At 37.0% G+C, this 13,264-nt stretch overlaps 1 protein-coding gene across 1 annotated transcript in view; it reads left to right on the forward strand.

Annotated features, from left to right (window-relative positions):
* The first annotated feature begins 2,550 nt into the window (after nucleotides 1-2,550).
* Nucleotides 2,551-13,264, forward strand: part of SLC1A3 (solute carrier family 1 member 3) — a 48,101-nt gene continuing 37,387 nt past the window's right edge. The window contains exons 1-3 of the mRNA XM_072416601.1: nucleotides 2,551-2,683; nucleotides 9,276-9,537; nucleotides 11,866-12,003. Coding sequence (XP_072272702.1) covers nucleotides 9,357-9,537; nucleotides 11,866-12,003 — 319 coding nt within the window. The 5' untranslated portion in view covers nucleotides 2,551-2,683; nucleotides 9,276-9,356. The remainder of the gene's footprint in view (nucleotides 2,684-9,275; nucleotides 9,538-11,865; nucleotides 12,004-13,264) is intronic.

The following is a 13,264-nucleotide window of genomic DNA, read 5'->3' on the forward strand; positions in this document are numbered from 1 at the left end:
TATGAGTGACACAAGGCTCCCTGTGCATGCACGGTCCAGGGGCCCCTAAATTCAGTGGTCCATGGGTCTGAAAAGTTTGGTGACCACTGATCTATGCAATGTGGCTGTGCAAATGTCATAAACAGAAATACAAATAATGTGGAAGATAAAATAGTGCCCATACGTGGGGTTATAATTCTGTATTCAATTGTTTGGTCATAACTTTTCTGAAATGAATCATTGATTTACTAAATTACCTAAAGCGTGTAACCTAAATTTTATCCAAAGCCAGGGGGAGGGTTTGAAGTCTTGCCAGAATTCTTGCTACCCCAAAGGGGAGAAATATCCCTTGACTTTCTGTTTTGGAGATACAACAAAATGAAGGAAAATCTCTCTCATTTCTTTTACAGTTTCCAATGTCCATTGAAAAGTTTCCATTTTAAATCCTGTTTAGTAGAGAATTATAACAGCTTAGATGAATACAGAAGGTTGATCTCCCCAATGGTCCTAACTATTTTTCATTTCACCCAAAATGTCTTGGCTATAAACATACAATAACGTTTTAATGTGATATGATTATTACTGTAATCTATGTTTTCCACTCACACTTATATACAAAATAGTTTGGGAGCCTGATTCAAAGGCTGATTGCCCTCCACTTATAGGTGGCTAGTATTGCGTGAGCACCTTCAAGGATGAACACTTAGAATTATTTATTCTAGGTTCAAATGTACAGTGAGGTTGTGGCTTAGTCATCACTTCCCCATGCCCATGAACTATGCCATGGTTGAGGCACTATACGTATGTAGCCTCTCGCCTGGTGGCCACCTTATAGGAAAGAAATGGGTGGTTGAGCAGTTCAGTACCAACTTTTATTGCCCGTATGTGAAACACAAGTTCATTAGGAACCAGTGCCGTGGTTGGGGCTGCTGTGAAACAGGCAGTCAAGGTGTCCACTGCTGGAAGCTTCCTGGAAAAGTTTGTTCCCATTTCATATAATTGAATTTGACTTTTGTATCACTTGCAACAAAAGGGTAATAGTGATTGGAATCTCTGTCTATTACTCAAACATATGACCTTGTGTGAGCCTTTCAGCTAGAATGGTAGGAATTATAAGGGTCATAGTCATTTGACCCCTGTAAACTTTTCCTTGGGATACCACCATGGGGTCATTTACCCAGAAAGGCATATCTAATCAAGAATGTCAGCCTTTACTGGGGCTTATATACGACAAATAAGAGAGATTGATCAACAAATACATTGATGATAGATAGATAGATAGATAGATAGATAGATAGATAGATACTATAGATTAATGTGGCCATAGACTTTGCATTGGATGCAGAAAAGCAGCCATGCTGTATTTTTTAAGTACTATTCCGATTTTTCAATGCACCCCAGAAATAGCTACATGGCATTTCCTACTGGTGACAACAGTGGACCATGTCTGTACAATGTGCATTTAAATTACCCCCTTGTAGAGTACAGCAAGGGTGTTGTGAGGAGTGGGTGTAGGGGGCAGGGACTGGGCATGTGCAACTTTTTTAGGTACTTATTAACTCAGAGATCACAATACTCCCATTGATACTGCCTTCCTCCTTGGTTTATTTCTATTGTCAGCATCTACTCCCTGGCCTGGGATGTTGGTTCCCTACTACTGCCTCTTACCTTGCTACAAAGGTACAATATTACTTTCTGATAGCTAGGAGAGGAGAACCCAAGAAAATGCATCTCAGCCTAGATAAATGTCCTTACCTGGTGCTTGACTTTTAAAGGAAAACTAAACTGTTTTGCTGGGGGTGAGTTTATGCCATAATCAGCACATACTTTACCTCCTTCTAAGCACCCTGAAGTAATGACAAATCCAGGGACTTGCTGCTGCATCATTTGAAACCACCATTGGCTCTTCCACGTCCACCATGCTCTTTTTTATTTTTTTGGTCATGGGGGCCACTGTCCTCCCAATGGCATCTAGGGTGCAACAATAATGAAACAATAGAAAAAAAAGCCATCAAAAACAAAAGTTTTTTAGTAAAACAATTCGCTACTCTTTGGTTACTTTTCTGTTATAATTTAATAATTTAATCATGCAGACTCACCTTACTACTAAATTGTACCTGAAAGGTCTGTTCTTACACATTCATAAACCCTCATTGTGATCAAAGCGAACAACATGGTCAGTAGCCAGCCCATTTTATCTTAAAAGGAGCAAAACTGCCTCTTTTATGCATTAAACAAGTTTTAAATTACAACACAAATGCAGTTGCATTCAGCTAGAATCTGGTAGGTTTGCATACTAATGTGGTTCAGATTTCCTTGTAAAGGGAGACTTTTTTTTTCTAGAATTTATGCAATAAGACCACAAGCTACTCAAAGCAGATTTGGTGCAAATGTCTAGGCTAAGGGTTTTGGCATTCCATGCAAAGCACAAATGACAAAGCCTGAATATGGTCTAAAGACAAAAAAAAAAGCAAGGACACCAAAGCTGATCAATATTCAAGAAGCAGAGTGCCTCTTCTACCAGTGAGGACTTTTTCCTCCCTCTCCCACACTCTCCCTGTGTCCCTCTCTTGGCTCTCTGCTCTCCTCCCCTTTTCTTAAGTCATACAGTCACAGTAGTTTGCAGTGGAACACATGCTCACAACTTCAGTCTGTCTTCTGGGTCTCCTCTCTGGAAGTTCCTATACTCATCTCCTCACCCAAGGTAAGTTTTTCTTACTTTCCATGATTTCTCTTCAATTTACTAGCACATGAGAGTGATTTGTAAATTAGGACACACATTTCATGTCATGCATTCCCTAGTATTACATAAAAAGTTGTTCTTTAGACCTCATATTCCAACTGCAGGATTGTAAAACTTCTTTTATCCAGTTGTTGTATCCTGAATATGTTTGTTGTTTTGTATATGTTTTCTGAGTAAACATTTGTACTTTTATTGAAATGAATGACTGAAGCTGCTGCTAGTTAAAATCTACAAACGTGTTACTTTGTAAACATTTCATCATCCCATTTTTTATTGCTGATGAAGCAGCAACGTTGCAGCTGATAATGTTGCAAGGAAATGATCACACCAATAGAACAATGTAATTCCTAAAAATAAATTTGCATTTTCATTTAAATCATTTTAAATACCATAATCAGACTTTGTGGAAGTAAAAGTGGATCATTCATTTTAGTGAATCAGCACTGACAAGCATTGTTAGGGCTTTAAGAGCATTTACAGTCTATGAGATTTTCTCTCCAAGCTAATTTAATTGAAAATAATGTTTAACTTAAATCTATCCTTGTGATTTAGAAAAAGCATTTTGTTTGATGTTTTCTGAAATACAATCAATTTTACTATTATATCTAATCACATGATCAATTGTAACATAAAAAATGTTTTTATTTTATTATATAATACTTACCCAATTAAATAAAAAAAAGTTTCTGATCAATTATCATTCAGAAAAAAATGATACAAAAGTATAAATCAATCAATGTATAAATCAAATATACAAAAATATTATTCCAGGTGGTGAATGTGCCCATCCCCATACCCATCAGCTACTGATGCATTTTTTTACATGGGAGATTGATATAGTATATTGATATATATATCATGTCTGTGATCGCATGTTGAAACAGAACAGGTTCACTTTAAAAACCTCATGGAATCTATACATGAAGACACACTGTTCTTTTTTTCTTTTTTCTAAATTTAAAGCAAATGTGCAAACACAGACTGACCCTGATGTTATTTAATGAAGCCTTACCCATATTTGCGAATACCTTCTTCAGCACATGTGAATGCAAACCAAGAAAATGTGTTGTGTTTATATAAGAACATTATGGGATTAGAGTGAAGACAGAGGTAAAGACTTAAAAATGAAAATACATGTGAAAATGCATATTAAAGGTCTTTTTCTACAGGGTAGAAAAGAACAGTGAATAATCTACAGCTTACCATTACAGCAAAAATTGTTTTCATTGATATCACTCTAGGAGAATTAATTTTGGTTGATTGCTTTGGTACAGTGCATGTACCCAATTACTATTGGCACTACAAAAGACTCATTCATTTGTGCAGTGAGCTGCATCTTGAAGGTGCAGATCACAGTTATGCACTTTTTGGGTAAGCATGATCTTTATGAACTAATGGATCTGTAATTCTGACACAATAAAGCACAGTTACCGATGCCAAACTCCAGTGATTGATCTTTGAAGTTACTCCACATTCCACTATTTTATTAAATAAGCCCAAAGGTATTTGTAAATACTCTAGATATAGGATCAGTATAGATGTCACATTCATGTAAAAATAACTTGACATGCAGATTCTGAACGACATTGAAGATATTTGTTGCATAACAAGTGAGACGGTCAGTACAGTACATGATTGTACATTAAACCTGGAGGAACTGAATGAACTTGAGAAGAATTTTGACAGATGAAATGTTTCAGAAAACAAATCTTTTAGTGAAAAGAACAGCATTACATTGTGTTCAAGGGGGATTATTGGATTTCCAGTTGCTATGTTGTGTTTTAAATTATGTAATCCTATATTTAAAGGTGTTTTTTGTTACAAATGTTAGCATGGTAACATGTATGGGCTTTAAATAAATGAACAATCTGCAAGATATGCAAAACCAATCTAGATAAAGAAGTTACCTAATTTAAGGGTATTTAAGTTTATAATAATTGTATGTATAGGAAGGAATCAGAATGCAATGATTGGATTCTCCAACCCATCCTATCCTTACTAAAGAAACTTAGGCTGTTCCCTAAGAAAAGTGATTTGCCACCTTGCATGAGAATGTTTGCTTAGCTTAGGGAATGTGGTAAAATTTTGCTTTGCAAAGAATGCCCAAATACATGCAGGTCAATGTGCTGAAACTGCTCCTTGCAATTGATTGTTAAATTCAGCAGACCTTCACCTCATTCACTAAGCCAGGTGAACTTTCCCTTGCACAGAGATAATTTACTTTGCTAAGTGGACAGCCCATACACCTCATTCACTAAGCAAAGTGAACTTTCCCTTGCACAGAGATAATTTATTCTGCTAAGTGGACAGCCCATAAACCTCATTCACTAAGCAAAGTGAACTTTCCCTTGCACAGAGTTAATTCACATTGCTAAGCCCATACAGCCCAATTTAGCCTTTCAAGATGGAAGCAATGGATTGGGTTGGAAAATCCAAACACAGTTGATGGTGTGATGTTGTGTATGGAGTTATGAATCAAAACTGTTTTTGATTTTTGTTTACTTTTGGTATTGAAATTGGATTAAAGCAGTGACATTTACCATTTGTGTTGCATTGAATTGGCATTTCAGACACTAGATGGATGAATTATTTAAATTGATTGGTTCACTGCATAAAAATCCAATGCAATGTGGTTTTATTAAAACCCATTTGGCAATGGAGACAATGTTGTTTATGGCAAATTTTAAATGTTAACTTGAATTCTAGGTTTTCACAGAAATGTATGTAACTGTGGGGCACTGTGATGGCAATAATATTAGTGGTGAAGCCTTGCAATACTGGTATCATTGGTTTACTTCCCTCACTTTTGTGAGATTTTCAATGGATACTACTAGTTCTAATTCAGCCAAATCTACTTACCAGTATGTTATATAGTAACAGAACTTCTGCCAAGCTTTTTATTGCTGTCATTGTATTCATTGGTAAGAACTTCCTCCAAGTCCTTTCTGGTGACACCAGGACAAGAAATAGAATAGAAGAATGTGGAGTTGTCTTTAGAACAATAAAAAACTTGTTTCAACCTATTAAGCATAAAAAACTTGAATTACTGTCTGTTGCATGAGAATGATATCTTAGTTTATCCCTATCCTTGATTCCAGAAGTGAGAGCAAATCTCCTCAATGTAGACAAAGACAGCAATAAAAACCAGACCAAGGTACTAACCCTCCATTCGGCACTCTAAAGAAAGCCAGGTTAACCCTAGAATTTATATGTTTGAGACACATGGGGAACACTGTGAGCTCCATTGGAGTGGTTGTATTCATTGTGGATAACTGAGGCACATAGCAAAATAAATAAGTTGGGTTGTCACAGGAGGAACTGTTTATTCAGAATTATTTTAAAATATTACTTTGAGCTTACACATAACTGTTGCTTTATGCATTTCTTTTTTCATCATGACAAGTTGCTGAAACAAATACAGTTCATGTGCCAACCATACATTTGGTAAATCAGCCCCCATTGTGTTGAATTCTTTTGTTTTCTCCTAAACAACAAAAATAACTTAAGTCTCAGATTACTATGGATGCCTATTGCTTATTTCTAAACCCTAGTGATCTGAGCAGTAACCCATTGTAGCCAATAGAATGTTACAACTTAGAAAACACACAAATAAAAGTAAATTACTTTCTTGAATCTTAGTATGTGTTGTGTATTTGGTCCAGATCTGTGCAGTAATCCAGTGTGAAACTTTGCTTTCAGACATGGGTTTTCTGTATTAAAGACTGAGGGCACTGCTCTCTTTCCTTGTCCTAGGTCACTGGTCTTGGATCCGCCCCTTCCTGTAGTTGTCTACAAGCAGCCTGAAGTAGGTGGGCCTGTTAGGTCCCTCCCACAACGCTGCTCACTGCAAAGGCAATGCTTAACACATGATATAAGCAGAACTTTCCAAGGGAATAATGAGGTTTGCCCAAATATTTTGTGTATACAAGATTGAATTATATCTATGTAGATATAGAGGAAAAGATAAGGAAGAGAGATTTTGTATTGAATTCAGCTTGAAATATATCTGTTTGCTTTGCACTAAAACAAACATTGGATAAATTGTATCAGTAATAGTTATACAATAGACGTATTGGGCCTGATTTATTAACCTCTCAAAGGCTGGAGGGAATACACGTCAATGAAGCTGGGTGATCCAGCAAACCTGTAATGGATCTGGTCCATGATTACAAACATTTGCTAACAAATAGCAAATGTCATTTAAGGAATCCATTCCAGGTTTGCTGGATCACCCAGCTTCACTGATGAAAGTGTATCTTCTCCAGCTTTGGAGAGGTTTAATAAATCAGACCAATAGAGTAGATATGTAATATAATACTGGCATAGAATTGTTGATTGCCTTTTTTTTTATTGGTTGTTGTTATTTAGGGCAAAATGACAGGTTTAGTTAAAGCGGGGTGTTTAGTGCTTTCTTCTATGCCAGCATCTTTCTTGTTCATCCTTGAGATGGCCAGTGTTGATGCAATTCCATGTTTGATAAAGTTGTACCACCTTGGCATTGGGCTTCACTCTTTGTTCCGCCTAGATCATACACTGCATTGTGAATTCACAGTAAAATAAAATTGCTTAGAGACAGGAATAGGTTTATTTGTCTCATCTGATAAGAGAAAATTGTACTTACTAGCAATTTGATTTCAAAGTTCCGTTTTAATTTAAAGACCTGTGTCAATGGGCTTAAGTTTACTTCAGTTGAGTTTTGCATACCCATAAAGGTCTATAGGAATGCAAAACCAGCCTCAAGCAGGTCAAATGCAGGTTTGCAATGAGGTCAGCTGCAGGCCACATGCACCTGTCAGTTAATTCCAAATGACTTGTTTCAAACTGATGTCACACTGATCCATCGATAGCCAAAGAAGCCGTTTAAGTTCCAAGTCATTCTGCTCAGGGATATTGATCATCTCACTATCAACATTTGACAACATTGGCACATGGAAATTAGGAAAGTTTTTCTGGATTGGCACATACAGTTTTGCGGTTTTTAATGAGATTGTACAATGAGATTGTAACATTTCTTACCAGTTTAAGGTTTGTATTAAACAGCCCTATCTTGACGTATGGGCAACCTAAAGGTTGATAACAAGTGCTTCTGTTTTAGATGTGGTCATGACACATAACAGATTTGATTGCTTTAAAACTACTGTGCAGTAGGGCCAAATTTTTGTCTTCAAAATGAATAACTTTCCCACCTCTGGTACACCCAGTCTTACTGATTTTGAAAAGCTTGGTATTTGGGCAGAGTAAAGTACAGAAAACAACCACAGGTATGTGCCCTTAGGCACCTACTCTTTATACAACTCAGCCTGTTATCTTTCTTAAAGTGACACCAAGCTAGAGTGCATGACAATTCTCTGCATAATGAAAACAATTATTCAAAATTAACTTAGTACTAAACTCTAGACATGGGATTCTAATATACCACATAAGAGGACTGTTTTGTTATGAGCAGACCTTTTTTATTCTTGTACAGATTTGAAAAAGCCCTCAATGTGTTTTTAAGCAACAGACTCTAAGGAGCTATTCATTCTCAATATTCATGGGAGCAACAAAGCAGCCCCTGAGATCTGTAAAGGCTGGCAGCCTCCCTGCCACTAACCAGCCACTGCCACCTATCATTCTGGTTCGTTTAAAGAGCAAGGGACTTTTTTTTTGGATTTTATGTATAATTTGTAGATATTTAGCAAAGAAACACAGGCTCTACTGGCAGTTCTGCACTGGGTTGTGGTTTTATGCTGTTCTGGGGCTATTCATAAAACACTGGACAGCAGAAAATGGCAAAAAAATGAGTTGTCAATAATGAATAATGATGAGCGTTCAGATTTGTTTTTATTTTATTGTCCTGGAGATGAGACTCAATGTTGATATTGTTGACATGTTGTTTGTTGTACAAGCCTCTTAAAAAATGCTTTCAAATAAATGTTGCAGTTACTTTGCAAATTCACTTTCCTTGATGAATACGTGTCCCTGGCCAAATATCCAAAAATCACTAAAGCCAGACACAGCCAGACAACTAGCATTTTAAGTAATGAAGGCCTACACATTTATTAATAGGTCAGCTTTAAGGCAATAACCTAATTGTTTACATTTCTTTACTAACTATTATTATTATTTTATTATTATTATTATCATTATAATTATTATTATTATTATTATTAATATTAATAATAATAATAATAATAAACAGGATTTATATAGCGCCAACATATTACGCAGCGATGTACATTAAATAGGGGTTACAAATGACAGACAGATACAAACAATAACACAGGAGGAGAAGACACACTTGTCTAATCCTGTGCTGTTTCTTGCTGGTTTGAAATTGTGGTTGAAATTCAGGAAAAAATAGGAATTTGTTGAATACCTGCCTTACATTTTAAAATGTTTAGGATTGTTAAGTGCCATAATGCAATGCATATTTCTTGTACATTTTCTATGTCATGTTTTTTCATTGAATATGATAGAGGGATACATTTAGTACTCCTCCTCCTCAATAGACTGAAATCAGCCGATTCTTCTCTGGATTTTCATAATAGGTTATTCACATCTTATGTTACAGTTCGGCTGCGGCTGACCCGCTGTGTTTGATCTGGTTCTGTTGCCGTTGAATTGAGAGGGGAGGCATCTTTACTTGGCACAGATGACTAAAAGCAACGGGGAGGACCCAAGAACTGGGAACAGAATGGAGCGTTTCCAGCAAGGTGTGCGCCAACGCTCTCTGATGGCCAAGAAGAAGATGCAAAACATAACTAAGGATGACGTCAAGGGCTTCCTACGACGGAATGGCTTTGTGCTTTTTACTGTTGTTGCTGTTGTGGTTGGTAAGTGCTTTTTGTAGATTTTTGCAGCTATGTTTTAGGTGGTGTTATTTGAATGATGGTATATTGATTAGATTTGGATTTGATTTGACCTCTTACTTTGCTCTAGGTTAAAATAACAGGATTACTTATTAGATGTCCCCCTCTATTGAAGATCCTTACCTTTTCCTTGCTCACCACCATCCTGTTTGCCTATATTAAAAACAATACAATTGGTATTGATTATTGTGATCCTCCTTTTTTTCCAAGAAAGCATTGCTCAACATCAAAGTTGCCATTTGTCATACCTAAGTACTCTCAAGGTGCGCCCAGGGAAGGCCCATAGCCCTATAAACATACACAGATCTTCTTACTCTGAGAGTTGACTAATGTAGCAACTGAGGGTGCATATTAGTAAAGGTTGCACAAAATATTCTCAAAAGTTAGAATGATGAGACATGTTAGGTGGATCACATGCTAAGCAAAGGGTGAAAGGGTCAAGCTGGTCGGAGGCTGATGGGTGAGTAATAAATACTGCTGCGTGTTAATCACCCAGACTAATGGTTCTGTGTTAAGTACAAATGTGATAAGGTCAGAATATCAGAATATGGTTTAGTAATTTATTATATTACACTCCTTCTTTGATATAAATTTTGAAATTTTACCAGCCATCAGGCCATTGGGCTGGAAAATTCAACTTGGGGAAGGCTGCTAATCCTAGTATAGTAAAATTCTCCAAAACTTGATTGATTTTCAGAAATATAATAACAGAATGAATGTAAAAGAAAAATTGGAGACTGCTTTTGTCTTGCTAATGTCTCATTCAACAAGCAAACAGATAAGGAGTTCTGACCTTACTGTGACTTTCCTAATTTGCATATGTAGTTTGGGTGAGTAACCAAGAACATCTTAAAGCCACATAATATTATAATTTCTGTGTTTATTCCAGCAGTTCTCAACCAGGGTGTAGTAGAACCCCAAGGTTCCTCCATTGGTTTCCAATTGATTGATTGATTTGGTTGATTGACCTCCCGTTGATACCTACATTTGTGGGATCCCTTGCATGGCTCTAATGATGGTTTTTGTTGTTGGGAGTATTAGTGGTATTGTAGCCACCCCTGTAAGGGGCCATTTTTTTTTACTGGCCACGAATTTAAGAGACTTTTTTTTCCCACCAAACCCCTGAACCCCGAGGGGTTCCCAGAGATCTGAAATCTATTTTAGGGATTCTTCAAGATCAGAATAATATTTTAGGGGTTCCTTAGGGCTAAAGAGATTTAGAAAGGCTGTTTAAACTATGGCAAAACAATGGCAAATCTCCCAATTTTTACCTAACAAGGTATAAATAGGGGAAAGATTTCACTGTAAATGCACCAAAACAACAAATTCCCCAGGTTTTATTATCAGCAGTGCCGTTTAAAACTTTTTGGATTTTGGTAACCTCCTGGTGAGCTTTGGTTTCTCTCTAGGCATCTGGGAAGCTCTCAAAGAACCCCCAAGTACCACTGTTTGATGTTTCCAGTAATAAACCGTAAGATACTGACATAATTGTACATGTTCCATTGAACATGTTCCATGGTTATATACCCATGAGAAAGGGAAATTACTTGTAGAAAAATAATAAGTAATATTGATCCATGCATTATACTATATGGAAAAACCTCCATGGAATCTGACCAGCAGACCTGTATGAGGTAGTTGGTCATCCCATCCCATTAGCAGGGGCATCAGTATGGAGTTCTCCTCCCAAAAGCAGTCTTTTAGGTTATACCAACCAACACATTTATGAAGAAGCTTTCAATGAAATTTATGGTGGGTTTGTGGAAATTTTACCCCACTCAGTTTAATGAGCATTTGTAAAGTTGGGTACTAAAATAGGACAAGGCAACTTGGCTCTTAGTCAGTGTTCCAGTTCATGGAGAGATGTCCACATAATGGCTGCCATATGTTATAATGTTTGGATTACAGATGGAATCTCCTGCACAGTTAGTGTGCTTGGCCATTAAAGGTTCAACCTATAGCCTGCACCTAACTGCTAATAATATCCGTTTGTGTCCCCAACTATCCTGTTTGGAGACAAGAGAAAAGGTGCATGCTTCTTGCACAGAGCTAAGTGCCACTTGCCAGCACCAGCAATAGTAATAATGTAACTTTATATTTTTAACTATTTTGTTGGCAACAGCTGGAAGATAGTTGCAGGAAATAAAATAGATCATGTTCCACATCTTAAAAATTCAGACCCACTATAGAAAGTATACTGATGATTTGTATCACAGTATTAGTATGCGAAGCCTAGATACCCAACTGTGATGTTTATATGATATAACCAATTGTTCCCGTACTTTCCTATAGGTATCATCCTGGGGTTTTCTGTCCGATCGTATCATATGACTTTCCGTGAGATCAAGTATTTCTCCTTCCCTGGAGAATTGTTGATGAGAATGCTGCAGATGTTGGTCCTTCCCCTTATTGTGTCAAGTCTGGTTACAGGTAAGGGAGATCAAATATATCACTAAAGTGTCATCATTGGGTAAATAGTTGATGGTAGAAAATGAACCAAAATAAGCTAAATGGCAGTAACCTATAGCAAAGAATGAAAAAACTATTTGAAATCAAATTAGATAATAACAAGTTTTGATTAGAATGTATGGTTAATCCTAGTCCCAGGGCTTTAGAAAGTGATTCAAATTGCACGCCTAAGGTATTTTAAATGTATATATAACCTTATAGGAAATTATTGCTGAATGGTCTGGGGACAGGCTTTTTTGTAACTTAGAACTCTGCACTGAATAAGGCTATCGGTCACATGACCAAGAAGTAACTCCAAGTTCTTTTACAACTTTGGGCAACTTATGCAGGGAAATAAAACATTTCTGTTTCCTTATGTAACAAATGTAATTTGCATGTAAAATTGCCCCGTCTGGCAACTTTTTGTTTTAGCTCAGTGCTGCACAGTGCATGTTGGTAGTGTAGCCCTTGGCTCGGTATGTGCTGGTGCCTAATACAGAGCCAGAGACAATGTAACTCCTGCACATAGAGTTATATCATCAGTGGCCATCCAATGGCTGAGCAGGACCTCCATGGACTTGGAGGTCCACAATGGATCCTGGACCTGACATTGCAGGGCGACTTCACACAGGTAAGCCTGTGCCGTAATCGGCACGTATGATGTATATGCTTGCTGATTATAGCATAAGCTCACCACTTACAAACAAATGCAGTTGCGCTTTAACTGGAAGTCTGACAACTGGTATGTTGTTTAATGTGATCTGCCTAGCTTCAGATCTCATTTAGCCAGCTTCAAAAGTGAACTTGATATGCCTTATGGGAAACGACTAAATGGAAAATGGTGAAGATCTCAAAAAACAGAAATGGGCTAGATGGGTACAACTCTTAAAGGGAACAACATTTTCAACGTTTAAAAGTAAACATCCTGCCTAACAGTACACACATTAAACAATACTTGTTACTACCCTAGGTTTGGGGCTTAATCTGTCAGATATCATCCTCATGTCCATTGAGTATACAATAGTTAACTAGTATATTCTCATTGGAAAGCGAAATGGCGATTGCTGGAGATTAAGTTAAAACCTAAAAAACAATTATGATATAAGGTCTTAGACAAGACTTTCACTTTTTAAACATTGAAAAAGTCAGACAGTTGCCTGTAATTGTACTGAATTGTGTTGAGCGCTGGCTTTTTATGCTTTGCATTTGGTCAAAAGAAAATCCTCTCTGACGAACCAAACAT

The sequence above is a fragment of the Pyxicephalus adspersus genome, chromosome 6 (genome assembly GCF_032062135.1).
Source record: "Pyxicephalus adspersus chromosome 6, UCB_Pads_2.0, whole genome shotgun sequence".
NCBI lineage: Eukaryota > Metazoa > Chordata > Amphibia > Anura > Pyxicephalidae > Pyxicephalus > Pyxicephalus adspersus.